A 17,962-nucleotide genomic window follows, 5' to 3' on the forward strand; every position below is an offset into this window, starting at 1 on the left:
CTTGATGTCTTGCCAGCCACGTCGACTCGAACGAGCGTGGCGGGCAAAAGCCTCCTCGCAAACAATCGGGCGGCCTCTTTTCTCGACGTTATATTTGTCGTGCCCCCCTGGCGATCTGACAGATCAAAATCTCCACTCATGCGTCGCTTTGCGTTCAATAGCGTCGCTTCGTCGCCCTAAATGCAGATGCAGAGACGCTCCGCCTCGGTGCCGAGTGCCGTAGACAAACGCCTTTGTTGTTCGGGGGGTTTTGTTTTTTGGGGGTTTCGATTATCGTCCTGGGGGCGCAGTGAGGACCCGTGTTCCGTCTGAAAGAAACCACCCACATGCTTTCAACTCTTTGTTCTCTGTTCCATATTTGTAACGTGGGCTGAACCCAGATCGGGTCAAACGGCATCCTTGAAAGCGCCTTTCATTGGACTGACACCGTCGTACAGCGGTACACGGCCCGACATCGTGTACTAAGCTAAGTTTTCGATACTCGCCTCGTTGGTGCAGGGATATACGCTACACAACTGGCGGTGGGTGGCCTCTTGAGTTGAACCAAAATGTGCAAAACATTGGGCATCCTGCGTCTGCACCCTTCCCAAGTCCAACAATGTGCCCCCTTTTCCAAAGCACGGGTCCCGCAGCTAGCACAGATGTGCACCTACCGGTACACAGTCAACTCTTCAGGGCCGGGTGGCTTGGGCTCGCTGCCTCAGCTTGGAACCGTCAAAACGATGAGCCGAGTCGTCCCCATCAAGCTAATGACGGGCTTATTTCGTTTTCTCTCATTAGCATTTCTGCATACGCCATATGATTCAGACACTAGTGTCGTTTCTAACGCTGTCCGTTTCGGCGCGTTCTATCGGCCAGCAGTGATCTGTTATATACCAGCTCGACGGCCGCGTCCGACTGTCACCAGTTCTGACCGTCCTCTGCCACTGCATCCCACCCAAGCAAGTGGTCGAAGATCGTGAAGAGTTCTTTCACGATGGCGACGTTATCCAGCGCCCTGGCCTCGAGGTCGTCCCCCAAGATTGACACGGTTTCCAATGGACCGATTTCGAGTCTCCAGCCGTTCGGGTCGCTGCTCCTCGTCACGAGTATTATCATCGTCGTACTCCTCACCAACATCCTCGAGCGCAAGCTGCTCCAAGTCGTCTACGGCAAAATTTACACGGATCTGCAGCGCCCCGAGAGCGAAAGGCGCCGCCGCTCTTTCACGTACTACCATGTCGGCGCCATCACCATGTTCACCCTCCTCTGCATTGGGGCCTACCCCGTCATGCGCTTCCTCATCGGGTCTGCGACCCTGTCTACGGATCTAGTCCCAGGCCCGGGAAGTCGGATCCGCGTCGGAGACCTTCTATTCGCGATTTCTCAGACCTACAGCGCGTACTACGCGTTTGAACTATGCTATCGCACCCAGTTCGCGAGCGCCCTCAGCATTGCCCACCATATCGGGCTTTTGGCCATAACGCAGACGGCGCTTTCTCTTTTCGGCAATTACAAAAAGCACCCTGAAGCCACAATAGAATTCTACATGTGTATGGTCTGGGGTATGTCTTCAATTCTCAATGCTCAACCCCGAGATCGCACAGCAACTGACAGTGGTCCAGGTACTTTTGATGTCATCGTCGAACTACCCGTCTACATCACAATGATCATCTGGCGCATCAGACGCAACGACCATCGGCTGCTATCATATCTCTCTGCTGGACTTTGCATCTGGGTTCTTGTCGGTGCCACGGCCGAGGTCTCTGTCACAATCTACCTTCTTCACAAGTCCTGGGACAGGTGGGGTCACGCATGGAGGTTCATCACGCCTTTCATCTTCACTCTGTGGATTGCGACACAGCTGTACGGCGCTACGAGGCTGTTTGCGATGTCGCAGTCAGAACGGCGCAAATGCAAGGAGACGCCACGAGGGTCCGAGCCCATAGCCGAGCTGCCGGGATTGATGGACGAAGTAGAAAACGCCGCCCAAGAGGAATCCAAGAGCAAAGCGGTCTGAGAATGCGGTCGTCGCCGTCCAAGTAAACAGTTATCATTCATCCGTATAATGCAGCCTGTGGTTCGTTTCATGCTATGCCAACCCTTTCCTTTCGCCGAGGTGTGAGACACACCAGACGACGCTGCGTGCGGAGTAAAGTAATATACTGGTAATCGATTTCCAACGCATACGGATCGTGGGAATGATAATCCCCACAGGTTAGACCGCTTGGTCCCAGCACGCACGGTCTGTCCAATCCAGAGTCAACCTTGATCACGGCCCGATGCCTACAACTCCGAAAACCAGACCTATGTATCAGACGAGGGGGGTTTGGATGCAATCGCAGCACTGGAGGTGTCTTGAACTCGGAAATTTCGACCTTGTTGGCGTATCGAATCATTATAAAAGGAATATGTATTTGCACGAGGACCACATCAATAGGTGAAGGTGGCATTCCTAGCTGTAGCTACGATACATATATATATCACATAATTGTAGATAGTTTCATTATCAGGCGTTAGGTAAAACAAATACTAATAGTGGCGCAATTTTGAATACCCAAGATCTCAATGGTTGGTCGTTCATACCCTGTTTCCCGCAATGGGCTGTCTTTCTGCCATCCGGATCCCATTGCGTATTCACCTATATGCTTCTTGTGTCTCTTGTTCAATAAATTGAAGCCCCAAACAAAATTCTAGTTTAATATGAGCCTGGCCATATCGCGAAATATGGTATCTCCGTTCTTGGGCATACGGGCCCTTGCAAGTGTAAAGGTCACGCATTTTCTCGCAGTCAATGAAGGCTGCACGAAGGTTCCTTAGTTTTATTCTCAATCTACTCATGACAATAACGAGACCATTTTCGGTTTCCAAAGCCAATAAGCCTGTTGCAGTAGCGTATAATCACTCTTATGCAACACACCAATCCCAGCAACCTACAAATGGGCCCTCCACATCTGTTGCTCCGCACGACCCTCGTGTGACAATCTCTGACACAGCGTGTGCTATCACCGCGTCTGTTTGATGAGCTTAGTCGTGAAGGACTCCAATGATTCTGCTTGGCAGGGTCCTTAAGCGATATGGAGGGGGTCCAGGTCCCCGTTGGACCGTATAGCGGGGATTGTGTCAGCGCCTAACGGCAGTTTGGTATATTGGCTTGAGACGGAGCCCGCGAGGTGCAACGGAGCCATACGATTATGGTCGCGGCTGTTGATACGCTGTTGTACTGGATAATTGTGCCAACTGCTGGCAGTCTCGTTCTGCAACCGCGGCCGTAATCAGTCTTTCTTGATATCGGGTTTGCCCCTAGTGTTCTATTCATCATCATTGGTAGCCAGCATTTCCCAATTAGAGGCCTAGAGTGGCAAAGCGGAGGCGATTTCAACGGAGCAGAATCTGATCTGAACTGGAGAAGGTAAGTATGCAAGTTTGCCCATCAAGCGCCTCTCGCTTTGTTGTCTAGCACGGAGCTTGGGGTTTGGCGGTGTGTTTCCCCGGTCCAAGCTCCCGAAAGGTAGGCATGGCACGGGCCACTTCGGATACTAAGCTCCGCGCCGTGATCTTTCATTGGACGCCGACGCGGTACGTACTGGGTTAATGCCAGTCAACTACGTCATTGGCTGGTCACCTTGGGACACCCATCATTCCTTCCTTCCAAATAGTTCAACCTTTGTTCTTCGTGACGAAGCCTGACAACGACATCATCATACTTCACCAGATCAAATATCCTCATACAGTCCTGCGTACCCATAGAGCATTCGTCCGCGGTGTCGAAGACCAGTTGCAGAGCTCCCCGTATACCCATAGGCTTCAATAGTATCTCCATCGTCGGTCGCAATGCTGTCATGCTTCGGCTTCGGCCGGCCATCGCGCGAGGAACGCGAGCGCGAGCCGCTTTTACCTCGCTACAACGACGATACAGCCTTACAACGACGTCTCCATGAGAAGCTACACACGTATCAAATGCTTCGAGCTGTCGGAAAAGGTTATATGCCGTCAAACGAGCAGCTCATCACCAATCTGCGCACCCTGCTGTCTGCCGATATCCTCAATCCAGATACCCCGGATCTCAGCGACTCGGGACGTGCCCTCGTCCTAAATATCAAGCTCGTCATCAAACAACTGATCGAGCTGCTGCTACACAAGAACGAAAAGGACCAGATCCAGGACTTTATCTGGTATCTTACCAAGGCCCGCCTGTCTGTTGACACGTACGACATTGGTGCTCGAGCATCCAAGGCCAAAGCGAGGGCTGATACTGTTGCGGGTGGGTCACGATTACCGAAGCACATCCAAATCCTACCTCCCATCTACCCAAAGTGGTACGGAAGAGTGTAGGATCTGCTACAGAGTCTGCGCTGATACTTGACTAGCATACAAGAGCTTACAAACAGTTGGGTCTCTGATCCTCACCAACCCAGACTTCCGATTGTTCCTCTCTGATCTGAGTACTGTTGGACGCGAGGTTTTCCGGGACACTGCGTTCACTCTGTCCGACGTCTCAAAGCAAGTGGCGAAGGAGATTGAGCCGTCGCAGAAAGAGGAAGAAGCAGTCAAACATCCCAACGGGGATTCGAAGCCTCCGCCATCCAAAGATGAACTTCAAGACGAAGTTGTCGGAGTCTCAAAGGTTGTCGCTGATGGCGTCGCTCGTTTGGCGGATGAGGCTGGCCACAGCCTGGCAGATCACATCACAGGCGAGGAGCAGGAAACACTGGTACACAGATTGAAGAAAACCGTTGTCAACCTACGCGACAGAAAGGATTACTCCGATTCCGTTTCGACACTCTCTCTGCTGGTCAGGCGCTATCTGCTGGTCTACTCTCACGCCATCTCGGACACTGTTCAGGCTGCCCAGGAGGACATCGATACCAATCCGGAGGCCGACCGCGCGCTCCATAACTTCTGGCTGTTCTTGACATCGCTGGGTGACCGTGAGCAGTGGAATGAAGTTGAACGCATGTTCAAGGTGGTCATGGAACATGGCCATAGTGACCCTGAGTTTGACAAGCTCGTCAGACAAATTGGAAATCTGCTCCAAGACATACTTACGGATCCCGACTTCTTCGAACATGCTGAAGACCGGTTCAAAGAGCTGAGAGCAAAGTCGAAAGAGTTGACCTCGGAATCTTCCATACGCGATGATCTTGACGCCTTACTGGATCGCGTGCATCTGGCCTTGCACTCTGTTCTCGAGGATACCGACATCAAGAAAGTCTTGAATACGGCGAAGAGGATTCTCAAAATCCTGTCCCCAAGCGATCAGTATACGAATGGAGAATTACTGACCGATTCAATCAATATCTTCGTACCCTTGTTGGTTCAAGCTATTCAGTACATCCCGATCCCCCGGATAGAGATCTCGGCGCCCGCGATCGACCTCCTCCTTGAGAACTTGATCCTAGAGCCAGGCCGCACCGTCAACAACAGCTCATTTCTACCCTTCAAGCTCAATATTTCGACTCAGAACGATGTCGAAATTCGGAAAGCCCGGTTCCGGACGACTACTGCGGTCACCACCCTCATGAGAATCACCCTGTCGGGCTTGTCTATTGCGGCTGAGGATCTCGGATACTGGCTGCGCCTTCATTCGGGCATACTGAGACTCACCGACGCTGGTATCGCGGGATTCCATCTAGACGAGCGTGGCATTGACGTTGCAATTGATGTGGAGGTAGGAAAGGATCGCCTCGAAAGCATGCTAAGCCTTCACAACGTCCATGTCCGCATCCATCATCTCGATTACAGCTTGCGGAAGAGCAGCTTTTCTTGGTTCGCCTGGCTGCTGAAGCCGCTCATTCGGCCGACGGTCAAAGCCGCATTGGAGGCACAGATTGCAACAAGTATTAGCGAGGTGCTTCATTTCGCAAACAGAGAGTTGCTTTTTGCGCGTGAGCGTCTGCGAGCGACTCGTATTGCCGACCCGCAGGATTTGTGGACTTTCATCAAGGCCGTGGCAGCGAGATTGGCGCCACCAGAGGATCCAGACTTGTACACCCGCGTGGGCGTCACCCAACCTGGACGGGGCGTTTTCAAGGGGGTGTATGCCCCAGGCAGTCTCGTGAAAATGTGGAACGAGGAGGCTGCGCTTGCGGGCGAAAGAGTGCATGAGTATCAAAGAGACGGTTGGCGCAACTCCATCTTTGATGTTGGCACCACTGGTGTCACTATTTGAGGACGCTGCCTGTGCGCACGGAAAATTTCATTTCGCCACTCATTACACTCAGTTGGGTACCGGATAATACCTGGGCCAATATACACGTAGCCAAGGAAACGGGATACGGCACGGTATGGACCCTAAATTACGAGGCGTTTTTACATGTATTTCCTCGGGGTAACAACACAAACAGGGAAAAGATGACATGACGTTGGCTTCGGCAAGTCGGTCTTCATCATCGCAAACTCTGCATGTCCATGTGCATGAACAAAGCCGACGGCGGCCTGTACGTTATTACACCACCTTGGACTCTGCAGCGCGCATAACAATCAATACTCACTGCGTCCCGCGTCCCGCTCGCGCATGCGCCTAAGGTGGCAGTCTTGCCGAGCTTTGACCAAGGTTTCGGCTCTTTGCCCCGATACAGGCGCTAATAATTTTTCCAGCGCGGAAAAAAAGGGGTTTGAATTCTCAAGCTTCCTATCTGGAATCTGATGCTATGTGCCGGTGCTTACCCCGCTACGCAATTCCCAGACAACGCGCGCGATGTTGGAATGCGTCGGAGTCGGGCGGCAACTGGGGTGTGTAGTTCGGCTCAAGCCATCGGGATGCTGTCAACCTATCCCTGTTTTGAGTTTCGATGAAGATCCCATGCAGCGCTCTCCCGAAAGTTACGTACGGGCCATCCGGAAAGTTACGTGTGCTTGAAATCAGGGCGACGCTTCTGAAGAAAGGCGGTCATCCCTTCTTGGAAGTCGCCTAGGCCAAATGTCGAGTAATAAAGCGCCTTCTCTATGGTCATCCCGGCATCAAGATGGCTATTTTCCACTGTGACGGTGTCAGCGAGTCATGAACATTCAGGGGCTCCGCCCTCGCCCCTCCCCTCTATTACGGGGTGGTATTCGGGCCTGTCATCTAGGGGCACTGGAGTAAACCAACCAGTAAGAACTGCCTGCTTTGCCGTCTTGATGGCTGGGCCGGACATGAGGGCAATGCGCTCCGCAAGCTTCAGTGCGGCGGGAACTACTTCTGGACCGGGGAACACCTTATTAACAACGCCGAGCCGCTCAAACTCAGCTCCGCTCGCTGGGTCGCCGGTGAGAACGAATTCCATGGCCTATTGTTGTTAGTCAGAGGGTGTGACCTCGGCCGTCGACCTCGGCCGTCGAGTACCACCACCACACCGGTCAGCGGCCCAGCTCACGGACTCGCTCACCTTGTGCTTGCCTAGAGCCCGAGCTAGGCGCTGGGTGCCGCCCGCGCCTGGGATGGTTCCGATCTTGATCTCTGGGAGACCAAAAGAGGCATCTTGCGCGGCGTAGATTATATCGCACTGCATCGCTGGTGAGCTTCTTGATCATCTCACTCGCAGAACCGAGCAAGGAGTCCCCCGAGGACTTACCGCCAAGGCAATCTCGCAACCACCGCCCAGCTTGATGCTTTTGCGTCAGTCTTGTTTCCGAGGACATGTAGGAGAAGGCGAGGGTAACGGCAATCGACGATGATCAAGTTCTGGCTCCCGACTTACAGCAAATCCGACAACGGCCGCGATGATGGGCTTGGAAAACCTGGCGAAGGCATCCGTCAAGTCTTTCAGAAAGGCGCGCTGGTGCGCCTCAGCGGTACTGATCTGCACCAGCTCGTTCAGATCCATACCGGCTGCACCACCACCACAGGGGTTAGCGAACACTGGATTAGATTAGAGGGGACCCCGGGATTTTCATGACGTTTCATCGAGCAGAAACGCACGGCGACGGCACACAGGCCCCTGTGTCTCATGTCCGTGGAGAATCGGATGAAGTCGAGCTGACAGTCGCCCGATGGCCAATTGCTGTGCGTAGCGCTATTGCGTGGACGGTGTGGATATTCCCACATGAAAATGGGCACAGTCATGGGGAAAAGAAAGATGGACAAACAGAACCGGGAGAGCTGACGGAGACAAGGAAACACGTGACGGGTGGGTTCGGCTCGATGCACCTTCTCCAAACACTCCCTCGATTTTCTTTTCTTTTTCCCAGGGAGGGGAGGGAGGCCATCTTTGAATGTTTGTTTTGACCGAGAAGTGAGGACATACCGCAGAAAGGACCGTCTGGGCCGCCGGTGACGACGACCGCTCGGACGGCGTCATGGGCATCGAGATAAGCCAACGTAGCGACGAGCTCGCCGATCATGGCCTGGGAGAAAGCGTTTCTTTTGGCAGGCCGGTCGAACTGGACCAACGCCACGGCCGTCTCGGCGTCCACTGACAGCTTAAGGGTCTGAAGGTTATCCATGGCGTTCGGGGAACTTCCTCGAGAGGCGGAATAAGAGACGGATAGCAGATTGCGATTGTTGACGACAACGAGAGAGGGCAAGGGAAGACGAAAGAGGGCTGTGGTGGTTGTTGATGGCTGGTTACGTTCGTGTCTTCAAAACACGGCAGAGAGGCAATACGTCGTCTTTTCTGCTAGCCCGATTCCCTGCTTCTCTTCTTTTCTTTTGGGGGCCGTTCTTCAATAAGGGCCACACTTGTGACGGGACGGCGACCCTGCTTAATGTTGCATTCGACTAGAGGTCTACGCAGGGGGTCAAGGGAAGGGCAGTGAGCGGGTAAACGGGCTGCAGGCATTACGAGCCGCGAATGTCAGGGGTAATCCCTCCAAGACACCCATGGCAGAAGCAAGGCACTGCAAGCGCCGAGCACGTAGTGGCACTTCTGTCCATACGACTATGATACCTAATATGTTGGTGCATCGATGGCATGCTAGCAAACTAGAGCCGATTGGCAACATCTTGGTCATCCCCCCCTGGCGATACTCCGTACACGTGCGATGTATACAACCCCATCTCCTCGGTCAGTCTTCCGCCCCCGACGATGCTAAGCCCTTGGTTACAGAGTCCAAGACGACGGGCTTGAAGTGCTGACACTTTTCACAATTTAGAAAAGACGGCACATAGGCTACAACTGCTGGATTGGGCGGATGGGGTCCGGATCGACCCCCGTTCTTCCCGGATTTGGACGTCTCCTCCGACGTCCGCCCAGAGGTTTTACGGCTCCACGATGGAGAAGCATCGTTGCAGTGCAATCTCTGCCCGCGCTCCACCATGAACATGAAGCAGACGGTTGTTTTCGACTGCTCCAGGCCGTTCGTTCTTCTTGGCTTCTTGCGTCGGAAGAAGCCGGTCGGGCACCTTCTGTTTCCGCCCACCTCCGTCATTCAGAACCGTGGAAACCACCCTCCCCCATCCCCTTGCTGTTGTTGCGTTCGTCCGTTGATGGTTCCGATCATTTCTTGTGGCTTCTTCTTGCAAGCTCCCCTGTATGGGAACCTAGCCCGTCGGAATTCCTCCCCTTCCCCACAGTACCCAAAACGTGTGTCTGCATGGCGAGTTGGCTGAAGAAGCAGAAAGGCCCAGCTAACGGTCTTGATATCCGTGGCCGACTGGGATCCCGGAAGAGGCAACCTTGTTCCGGCCACGGAAGTTGAGCGACTGGGGACAGCACGATTGCCAAAAACAGGAATTGCGGTACTTCAACGGATGAACTAGTGTTTCTGTCGCTGCTCCTGGGTACTGCGGGCTGACAAACAGAAACACGATGCCACCCCTGGAACGGGATATACATACGTCTATATTAGTCTCGAGGTTCCCACCTCTCGAGATGCGATCTTGAATCCGTCACTGGCGGGCTCAATCACTACGGAGCAGAGACACACGGCAGCTCTCAACATGGTCCCGACGCGTCCCTTCCATTCCCTAGAAAGCCTCTCCCTGGCGGATCGAGTGCTTTTCAACCAGTTCAGCAGAGGACCGAGCGAGTCCGTCCCATACCAAGTCGTCCATCACGCCTTCGAGTCCGTTGCGGCGGCACACCCCGACGTCACCGCCGTACGACACTACGATGGTACGTCCATCACCTACCGCGAGCTCAACCGCCGAGCCAACGTGCTCGCCAACGAGCTCCGGGCTACTTACGGCGTGAGGAAGGGGGACCGTGTAGTATTGGTCTACTCCCGGTGTATTGAGATGGTCGTCTTCATCTTGGCCGTGCTCAAGGCTGGCGGTCAATACGTGCCTCTCGATGGTGGCATCATCCCCGAAGATACGCTCGGCTACGACATTGCAGACTCCAACGCACCGGTTGTGTTGTGTCTGCCCAAGTTCAGGGAAAAGGTGCTGCGCAGCTTGCCCTCAGACAGGCGGGACCTGGTGAGGGTAGTGGACCTCGACGGAAACGACTGGTTGTGGAAGCATGGCAACGCGGGCCATCCCGGTGTCATTGTCAACCCCGAAGATGGCGCCTACGTCATATATACTTCGGGCACTACCGGCAGGCCTAAAGGCGTGGACGTGAGACATGAGGGCGTCACCAACACGCTTCTCGTGGAGCCCTCCAGGCTTGGGATCCGCGTGGGGAAGAACGTGGCCCAACAGTTGAATGTCGGATTCGATATGTGTAAGTCAGGAGTCTCAAACTCTATTCCATAACGGCCAAAGCTGACGCGAGATCTACCGGGGACAGGTGCGTGGGAAATTCTTGGCACGGTGATGAATGGAGGAACGCTTCACATCAGAGGCAGCGGCAACGATCTCTGGACAGATTGTTTGCAGCGCGTCGATACCGTCATCGCGACACCATCCGTCGTCCTCAAGCACATGCCCAGACGCGAAGACTTCCCGAATATCAGGACAATCGCCGTCGGCGGTGAGCCCTGCCCCTTGGCCCTTGCAGAGCAATGGGCGCCGTACGTCAAGTTCTGGAATGTCTGCGGCCCAACCGAAATCAGCATCCTCAACACCGCCCACCTCCACAAGCCGGGCAAGACTCTGTCTATCGGAAAGCCGAACCCCAACACCAACGTGTACATCCTCGACGATGACGAGAATCCGGTACCCATCGGCGAACCTGGTACCATGTGGGCCGGTGGTCCAGGGGTGTCCAGAGGTTACCTCAACCTGCCGGATCTGACCGCACAGAGATACAAGCCCGACAAGTTCACAAAGGACGGGTAAGTCACGTCCCCAACCACCCCCTCGCCATACCGGCCGATGGGGAAGACGACCACGCTAACACTGGCTCGCAGTCGCATGATGTTCAACACCGGTGACCTGGCCCGTTGGCTCGAGGACGGCAGCCTGGAGCCTCTCGGTCGTAAGGACGACCAAGTCAAGATCTCCGGCTTCCGCGTCGAGCTCGACGGCGTATCTCGCGCCATTGAAAAGTGCCCCGGGGTCGTCAAAGGATGCGCCCTCAAAATCGACGATCGTCTGTGGGGCTTCTACTCGGCTCCCGCGCCCATCGACGAACCTCGGCTGAAGGCCATCGTCGGCGAGGGACAACCCTTCTACGCTGTCCCGACCGTCTGGAAACACCTCCCTGCCATCGAACTCACCCCCAACGGCAAGGTTGACAAGCGTGCTCTCCGCGACATTGCTGCTGGCGCAGCCACGGCCCCTACGCGTCCGCCGCTTCCGCCCATCGCTACGAGCATGCCGATGCCCGAACTGTCCTCCGGCGCCTCGTCCGTCAAGACGGCTGTCAGCCCTGTCAGCGAGGGCGGCCTTACGCTCGTCGACTCTCGCACGTTCACCGTTATCGACTCTCGCCGCAATCTCGATCTGGAAAAGGCGGCTGCCTTCGTCGCAGAGGAGGTCGAGAAGCAGGAGGGGGAGGACTACGAGCTGCCCTCCAAGAAGGGCTTCCATGGCTGGCGATGGATCCGCCACCGCGGACTCAACGCCTACCGCAAGCTCTTCGGCGCCATCTTCCTCTCCAACCTGGCCGTCTTCGCCCTCCTCCTTTGGAACAGCCGCAACACGAACTTCTCCCTGCCCCTGAACCACCTCGCCACCGCGGTCGCCGCAAACCTCCTCGGAGCCGTGCTGCTGCGCCAGGAATATGTCGTCAACTTCATCTTTTGGATGTGCTCCCGCGTGCCGACCTCGATGCCGCTCTCCATCCGCAGGCACCTTGCGCGTGTCTACCACAACGGCGGCGTCCACTCGGGCTGCGCCGTCTCCGCGACGGTGTGGTGGGTTATCTTCACCGGCGCCGCGACCGGTAACTTCCTCGCCCCCAAGCCGGTTTACTCCATCAACCTGATCACCCTCGTCCTCACCTACCTCATCCTCCTCCTGCTGTCCATGATTCTCGTCATGGCGTACCCTTCTATCCGCGCAAAGATGCACGACCAGTTCGAGTGGACGCATCGCTTCGCCGGCTGGACCGCCCTCGCCCTCGTCTGGGCCCACGTCATCGCCACCGCCGCGTCCATGTCCTCCGAGCCCCTCGGCCCGACACTCGCCAAGACCCCTGCTCTTTACCTCGTGGCCGCGACGACCTTGAGCATCGCGCTGCCGTGGATGCGTCTCCGCCGCGTAAAGGTCGTCCCCGAGCCCCTCTCCAAGCACGCCGTCCGTCTGCACTTTGACTTCTGCACTCCGCCCCCCTGCACCTCGCGCGGCGTCCGCATCACCGACCGTCCCATGGTGGAGTGGCACGCCTTCGCCGCCATCCCCGAGCCCAGCGGCAACGGCTTCTCCATCGTCGTCTCCAAGGCCGGCGACTGGACCAAGCGCATCATCGAAAACCCGCCGACCTCGATCTGGACCCGCGGCACCCCCGCGTCGGGCGTACTGGCTGTCGCGCCGCTGTTCAAGAAGATGGTCCTCGTCGCGACTGGATCGGGCATCGGTCCCTGTCTGCCGGTCCTGATGGAGCGCCGCGTCCCGGCGCGCGTGGTGTGGTCGACGAAGAATCCGATCAAGACCTACGGACAGGGTATCATGGACACGATCCTGGCCGCGGATCCGGACGCGCTGATCTGGGATACGGATCAGAGGGGCCGGCCCAACCTGGTGCAGCTGGCGTATAATGTCTACAAGGAGAGTGGTGCCGAGTGCGTCGCCATCATTTCTAATGGGCCGACAACGAATAAGTTTGTGTATCAGATGGAGAGCCGCGGTGTACCGGCCTTTGGCCCTATTTGGGATTCATGAGGCTTCGTCTTTCTTTTCTATTCTTTCCTTGTTCCCGTTTACACATCGTACCATACTGCCACCCTATATTCTCTTGTAAAAAAATGTTCCTTTCTTGTCCGCCTACGTCAGGCACACGTAGCGCAGACTCCCAATACCAATTTGCTTTATGAAATCATTAGTCGCGTACTTGTCGCAAGTGTACTAGCCTTTGCGAAATCGTCTTTTGCGGCGCCCACATTACCATCCACAGTTTGCTCCCAAAAGATTCTCAAACGCCAGGGCGCGTCGTCACCTTCGGACGGCTACACTGCGGCTGTTATCGAGTACGTTTCAATTTTCAGGTGGAGAGCAAGGCGCCCTTTTGTCTCAACCACAAAAACGGTCTCCCTGGGGTGCCGACGGAACTGGGCAGTATCGCCGAGTCATTCGTGGGATGGAATCGGAGTAAGAGTGGCGTATGCTGGCTTGAATCAAACGTGTAGTTAGGTACATTGTGTTCTCACCCGCAACGCAGTTTGCGGCCCGTCAGCGAAGACCGATCAAAAGCTTCTGGACTGGTCGAGACTAGGGGTGTTTAGTTTTTGTCTTGGATTTTAAGTTATGTCACTGTACCCACGATCATCAGTTCTCCCGCTCCAATCGACGCGAGGATCAGCTTTAAATTTGAGTTCAAACGCAACCCAGACTTCGACATCAACTAGGGCTTCCATGTTTGAGAAAGACCGGGGCTTTGCTAATAACTACAGAACAGAGTCGAACCCGATTTCGATTGGCTGCATAAACGCCTCAAACATCCGCTCCTCCTTGGTTGTGCTAAGCAAGACCTGTCACACAAGTCCGTTTGTGGGCAAGGCACGACACCGTTCCGGCAAGCAGATCGTACGAGCGCCTCGTTCCGCAGCTGTAGGCCGGCGATGAAGGGTGTTTCGTCATTTTCCCCATTTTACTTGTTGTGCTAGAGGCGTCAGAATCTGTTCCCACTTGGAAACAACGCAGACATGATTGTTCGGATGGGCGTATCGTAATAATTAGAACCACGCCTCCTACCTCTTCAAACGACATCCTCGGAAGCTTCCGGGAATCAGGGGTTTTCTAGTGTGGTCTGTGATCGTGATCTGACCAAGCTTCATTGACTAACTTATCCTGTGGACGCGCCACTGTATTGATATGGTCCAAGAAGGTGCCGCCCGTGGATTGCACTGTCGGTAACTGCTGGAGTGATACCTCGTCGGACTGGAAACGTGAAAGGAACTTCTTTAGGCTTGGCTTGACCAAAGAGGTGCATGTCTAGATATTCCTCCTCCGCCGCAGACGTCACAGTCGAACCACAGGTTGCACAACCCAACACCTGCCAAAAACAAGCATTGAGACTCCTTTCACTCGCATGTGAGTGGAAAAGCTTGTTTTCATTCCTAACTTCTGTCATTATGGAGATTGTGGAAGCGAGAGTTTCCAGTTCACGAAACGTACCGTAAATCTCCAATACGCTAAGGCACCATATGGCCTGTGTAACTGAGCAAACTCGAACACGAGCTTAGATCGAGATGTTGATTGTTTGGGTCATCAGGGTCATGCTAAAACCAGCTGTCTACGAAAGCCCCATCGTGCTTTTTGCGTGACTGACCACACACGACCCTAACAGGAACATCATGCTTTCCAGGGAATGAACAATGATGCTCAAATCTGCTGCACTTGAGGCGCGAAACCACCGATACCAGGACCTCTTCTGCTTGTAGGAATATGTTGCCCCCGGAATGCTGAGTTGGGCTACAATCAAGCAGCAACCCTCAAGCATCGTCCCATCTTAACGCGTGTTCACTCCACGTCTGTGAGTCTCCCGGATGCAACTTTGAGAACCCGAGTTTTTTTTTGAAACCGTCCGTGGAAGGCTGGCTACGGGCATTCTGAGGCACTTCATGATTGAAACTTTGGCAGCCCCACGGTATGTCCCCTTCTACCCATCACGCATCCACCGTCCACCTTGTGGTCTTGAGAAGTACAATGATGACAGTGGATCTGGAATAAATGATCCCAGAATAGAGAGACAGCAGTATTGACGTAGAAAGTTTCGTATGCTGTTCGGTATTCGAAACCGAATGTTCCGCACACCGGGGTGTAAGGATACTTTCGTATCCGTATTGTTGTCGCGAGCCCCCAGCCTTTTATTCCTTCTCTTGCATATTCAATTCCTCTCCGTGCAAGCCTTCCACTGTACTGCATGGGTCTTTCATTCCAGTCCCTCTCTCCTGCGACTGGACGCCTCTGTTCCTTCTGGAATCATATTCCTCCTCGTTAGAACACGCAGCATGGACACGTCAACGCGCTCGACGCAAATTCTCGAGTCATCCGCAATAACCAACAAGTCGAATTCCCTGGCTGTTGCCGAATATGACAAGGCAGGGAACCTCAAAGCTAAATATGTCGAGTCGATCCCGATCACAGGGCACCCGAGAGTCGACGTTTTGGTAAGCGCATCCATTACATGGTCAACCCCAACACTTGTCATTATGCAAACCCGGACTACGGGCATTTGATTGACGTTTTCTTACGTAGCTTCCTGTCAGACGAAAGAAGATCTGGCTACAGCTTCTGGAAATCTTCTTACCAGATGGATATCCTCACAGTGTATCGGATGATTACGCGACATATCAAATTTATGTAGGTTACAAAATCGAGAACTGGCTCGCGAAACCACTAACGGATTGAAAGGACTCTGTCCAAGCGTTTGCTGGCTCAATTGCCGGCATGATATCATCTCGTGCTGTTTGGGAAGGTAAACCTATTGCGCATCACATCGGCTCAATTCGGGTCTCCAGAGACCAGATCCCGATTATGTTTTGGAAGCTGATCTGATGGTTAGGCCTCGGCGTTGGCGACTCGTTAGCATCTCCAACAGGGGCCATGCTTATTCAAGTCATAAGAGAATCCACGGGTCGATTTGCAACTATCACATTTGCTCATCTGTTTGGAACATCGATTGAGGCTGAGTGCAAGGCGTACCGTCTGGCTTCTGACGTCCTCTGCGATGTTGCCATGCTTCTCGACTGTCTCTCGCCGTTCTTTCCGAGAAGTACCAGGTTCCTTGTTCTATGTTTCTCAAGCCTACTCTACTCTGCTAGTGGTGTTGCCGGCAATGCATCCAAAAGCAGTCTTAGTGGCCACTTTGCCAAGTGGAACAATCTTGGAGAGCTCAACGCTGTAAGTCATGGTTAGCTCTTTAGTTGCATAAGGAGTAGTACTAACATTTAACAGAAAGATGCGAGTCAAGAGACGGCCATATCTCTGATGGGCATGATCGTATGTCAACCCCTGTTTACTCTTGGAGACATACCCGTCACTGACTAATACCACATAGGCCGGCACATTCGTGGTATCGCTTCTCACAGGTCCAAAGGCCACATGGGTGGCTCTTATTTTCCTGCTATCACTCCACCTTTTCCTAAACTGGAAAGGGGTCAGAGCAGTTAAATCACGCTCACTCAACAGGCAACGTGCAAACATTGCATTTTCGGCCTTGTTCTCCAGAGACCAAGTTCTTACGCCGGTTCTCGTCTCCGAAAGGGAGCTTATTTTCGAAAAGCGCGGGGGTAGCGTTTTCCGTTGGAACTCGGGAAAGGTTCTCGGCCATTGCGAGTTTGGAGTGTCTCTCCGAGAGATACTTCAGAGCCTGGCCAGTGGTCAGGAAAGAATGAAAACTTTTCATCTTTCGACCCTGGAATTGGCCAATCTGCTAAGTCTTTACAATGAGGAGGAGTATGCCCTTTGGTGCGAAACCTCGGAGACGGTATACTGTGACGCGGCTTCCCGGGTCAAGGTCATGGTTGTTCTCAAGGACGGCGTCACACCAAAATCCCAGCTAAAAGCTTGGTTTCACGGACTATTATTGACAAGGCGATTAAGCGGCCAGGAAGAGTCTGAACTGTTGCGAGCTGGAATGGATCAGCAGGTGATGTTGAGCCACATTCAGGAGAGCTTGAGGGTCGCCAACGAGAAGTTCGAGGAGTACATGGAAAGACTTTCTTTTGCAGGCTGGAACCTCCAATTATCTTTGCTGGAGACTCGATCGGGCTCCCGAATTACATTAGAGACTGATTAGTGACGAGATGAAACGTATCAAGTTCAGCAAAGAGATAGAAGGCGGTGGGTGCGGAGAGAGAAACTCAAATAGGCTACGTCAAACAGAGATGCTGAACCTAATCTGAACTGAAGAAGCGTGTCACCTGCATCTCCAACTGTTCAGGCAGTGAGGCAAGAGCTTGATCGAACGACATGCTCAGGTGCGTCTGATGATCATCACAACCATTCAATGCGGCGAGCTTGAATAAGCCAGCGGATCATTATTTGGAACATTGTTGCAGCCCCGTGAGAGCAACCTTTATAGTTCCAACTGCATTTTCAAAGGATACTGAAATTCAGAAGACAGGACGCAATGGTGTGGAGCGGCAAACACTGGTTAATGCGAAGTTAGCAGCACTGATTTCCTGATCAGCGCCGCCTGAATGGTCTCATATTGACTTCGTTGCAACAGCATACTAGGAGGTTAGCAATGTCTGAATGCCCGCCTAGTCACCCGAATCATTGTGGTACATGCATTGTCGTAGGACCGAAGGGTAGTAATCGAGATCGAAGAGTCCCGCGTTCTCCTTTGACACCAAGAGGCTTTATGCTGTTGGAGTATGTACGATCCATGTCGTTATCGTGGCCCGGACCTTAAAGGTCGTCTGTTGCGACAGTCCGTTCACCCGTCTCTCTCGTATTGGAAACGCTGCCACGTAGTGCCCATGCCTTAAACCTCATTGCGGCGGCTGTGCTGCTGCTCTTCTATATGATCCCTGTCTTGGCTGGTTTCTTCCACTCGAATGGGGAAGC

The 17,962-nt window shown here is 53.8% G+C and overlaps 8 protein-coding genes across 8 annotated transcripts; 6 read left to right on the forward strand and 2 right to left on the reverse strand.

The window, feature by feature from the left end:
• Positions 1 to 976: 976 nt before the first annotated feature.
• On the forward strand, positions 977 to 1,999 carry LY79DRAFT_665522 (uncharacterized protein; the record flags this gene model as incomplete). Its single annotated transcript, XM_060563080.1, has 2 exons — positions 977 to 1,544; positions 1,605 to 1,999. 2 exons carry the CDS (start codon positions 977 to 979, stop codon positions 1,997 to 1,999), a joined length of 963 nt encoding a protein of 320 aa, XP_060419611.1.
• A 767-nt stretch (positions 2,000 to 2,766) lies between these two features.
• On the forward strand, positions 2,767 to 3,396 carry LY79DRAFT_536468 (uncharacterized protein). Its single transcript, XM_060556601.1, has one exon. It carries the CDS (start codon positions 2,774 to 2,776, stop codon positions 2,999 to 3,001), a length of 228 nt encoding a protein of 75 aa, XP_060419612.1. The 5' UTR covers positions 2,767 to 2,773; the 3' UTR covers positions 3,002 to 3,396.
• A 417-nt stretch (positions 3,397 to 3,813) lies between these two features.
• On the forward strand, positions 3,814 to 6,151 carry LY79DRAFT_505586 (uncharacterized protein; the record flags this gene model as incomplete). The annotated part of the gene is made up of 2 exons (XM_060553636.1): positions 3,814 to 4,243; positions 4,350 to 6,151. 2 exons carry the CDS (start codon positions 3,814 to 3,816, stop codon positions 6,149 to 6,151), a joined length of 2,232 nt encoding a protein of 743 aa, XP_060419613.1.
• Positions 6,152 to 6,636: 485 nt separating this feature from the next.
• On the reverse strand, positions 6,637 to 8,553 carry LY79DRAFT_204154 (enoyl-CoA hydratase/isomerase). Its single transcript, XM_060551479.1, has 7 exons — positions 8,208 to 8,553; positions 7,662 to 7,792; positions 7,536 to 7,565; positions 7,350 to 7,466; positions 7,073 to 7,250; positions 6,813 to 6,961; positions 6,637 to 6,752 (listed from the first exon to the last, which is right to left on the reverse strand). The coding sequence occupies exons 1-6, from the start codon at positions 8,404 to 8,406 to the stop codon at positions 6,828 to 6,830; spliced, it is 789 nt and encodes a 262-aa protein (XP_060419614.1). The 5' UTR covers positions 8,407 to 8,553; the 3' UTR covers positions 6,637 to 6,752; positions 6,813 to 6,827.
• On the reverse strand, positions 8,554 to 8,966 carry LY79DRAFT_204153 (uncharacterized protein). The gene has a single exon (XM_060551478.1). It carries the CDS (start codon positions 8,911 to 8,913, stop codon positions 8,701 to 8,703), a length of 213 nt encoding a protein of 70 aa, XP_060419615.1. The 5' UTR covers positions 8,914 to 8,966; the 3' UTR covers positions 8,554 to 8,700.
• On the forward strand, positions 8,707 to 9,721 carry LY79DRAFT_204253 (uncharacterized protein). The gene is made up of 2 exons (XM_060551480.1): positions 8,707 to 8,966; positions 9,055 to 9,721. Exon 2 carries the CDS (start codon positions 9,094 to 9,096, stop codon positions 9,598 to 9,600), a length of 507 nt encoding a protein of 168 aa, XP_060419616.1. The 5' UTR covers positions 8,707 to 8,966; positions 9,055 to 9,093; the 3' UTR covers positions 9,601 to 9,721.
• A 120-nt stretch (positions 9,722 to 9,841) lies between these two features.
• LY79DRAFT_665525 (amino acid adenylation domain-containing protein) lies at positions 9,842 to 13,111 on the forward strand (the record flags this gene model as incomplete). The annotated part of the gene is made up of 3 exons (XM_060563081.1): positions 9,842 to 10,568; positions 10,635 to 11,121; positions 11,197 to 13,111. The coding sequence occupies 3 exons, from the start codon at positions 9,842 to 9,844 to the stop codon at positions 13,109 to 13,111; spliced, it is 3,129 nt and encodes a 1,042-aa protein (XP_060419617.1).
• A 2,288-nt stretch (positions 13,112 to 15,399) lies between these two features.
• On the forward strand, positions 15,400 to 17,189 carry LY79DRAFT_505243 (vitamin B6 photo-protection and homoeostasis-domain-containing protein; the record flags this gene model as incomplete). Its single annotated transcript, XM_060553596.1, has 6 exons — positions 15,400 to 15,558; positions 15,647 to 15,751; positions 15,803 to 15,866; positions 15,954 to 16,291; positions 16,346 to 16,390; positions 16,449 to 17,189. The coding sequence occupies 6 exons, from the start codon at positions 15,400 to 15,402 to the stop codon at positions 17,187 to 17,189; spliced, it is 1,452 nt and encodes a 483-aa protein (XP_060419618.1).
• Between the last annotated feature and the right edge of the window lie 773 nt (positions 17,190 to 17,962).

Source organism: Colletotrichum navitas, assembly GCF_030913465.1.
Source record: "Colletotrichum navitas strain CBS 125086 chromosome Unknown LY79scaffold_3, whole genome shotgun sequence".
NCBI classification, from domain to species: domain Eukaryota; kingdom Fungi; phylum Ascomycota; class Sordariomycetes; order Glomerellales; family Glomerellaceae; genus Colletotrichum; species Colletotrichum navitas.

What these genes read in the sequence shown, in the direction of transcription:
- LY79DRAFT_204153 (XM_060551478.1), bottom strand. Translation starts at nt 8,913, where the DNA reads ATGACCAAGATGTTGCCAATCGGCTCTAGTTTGCTAGCATGCCATCGA.
- LY79DRAFT_536468 (XM_060556601.1), top strand. Translation starts at nt 2,774, where the DNA reads ATGAAGGCTGCACGAAGGTTCCTTAGTTTTATTCTCAATCTACTCATG.
- LY79DRAFT_204154 (XM_060551479.1), bottom strand. Translation starts at nt 8,406, where the DNA reads ATGGATAACCTTCAGACCCTTAAGCTGTCAGTGGACGCCGAGACGGCC. An exon ending in CGGCCGTTGTCGGATTTGCT is followed by an intron (nt 7,566 to 7,661) that starts GTAAGTCGGGAG and finishes AAAAGCATCAAG; the next exon opens with CTGGGCGGTGGTTGCGAGAT. An exon ending in AAAGCAGGCAGTTCTTACTG is followed by an intron (nt 6,962 to 7,072) that starts GTTGGTTTACTC and finishes ACACCGTCACAG; the next exon opens with TGGAAAATAGCCATCTTGAT.
- LY79DRAFT_204253 (XM_060551480.1), top strand. Translation starts at nt 9,094, where the DNA reads ATGGGGTCCGGATCGACCCCCGTTCTTCCCGGATTTGGACGTCTCCTC.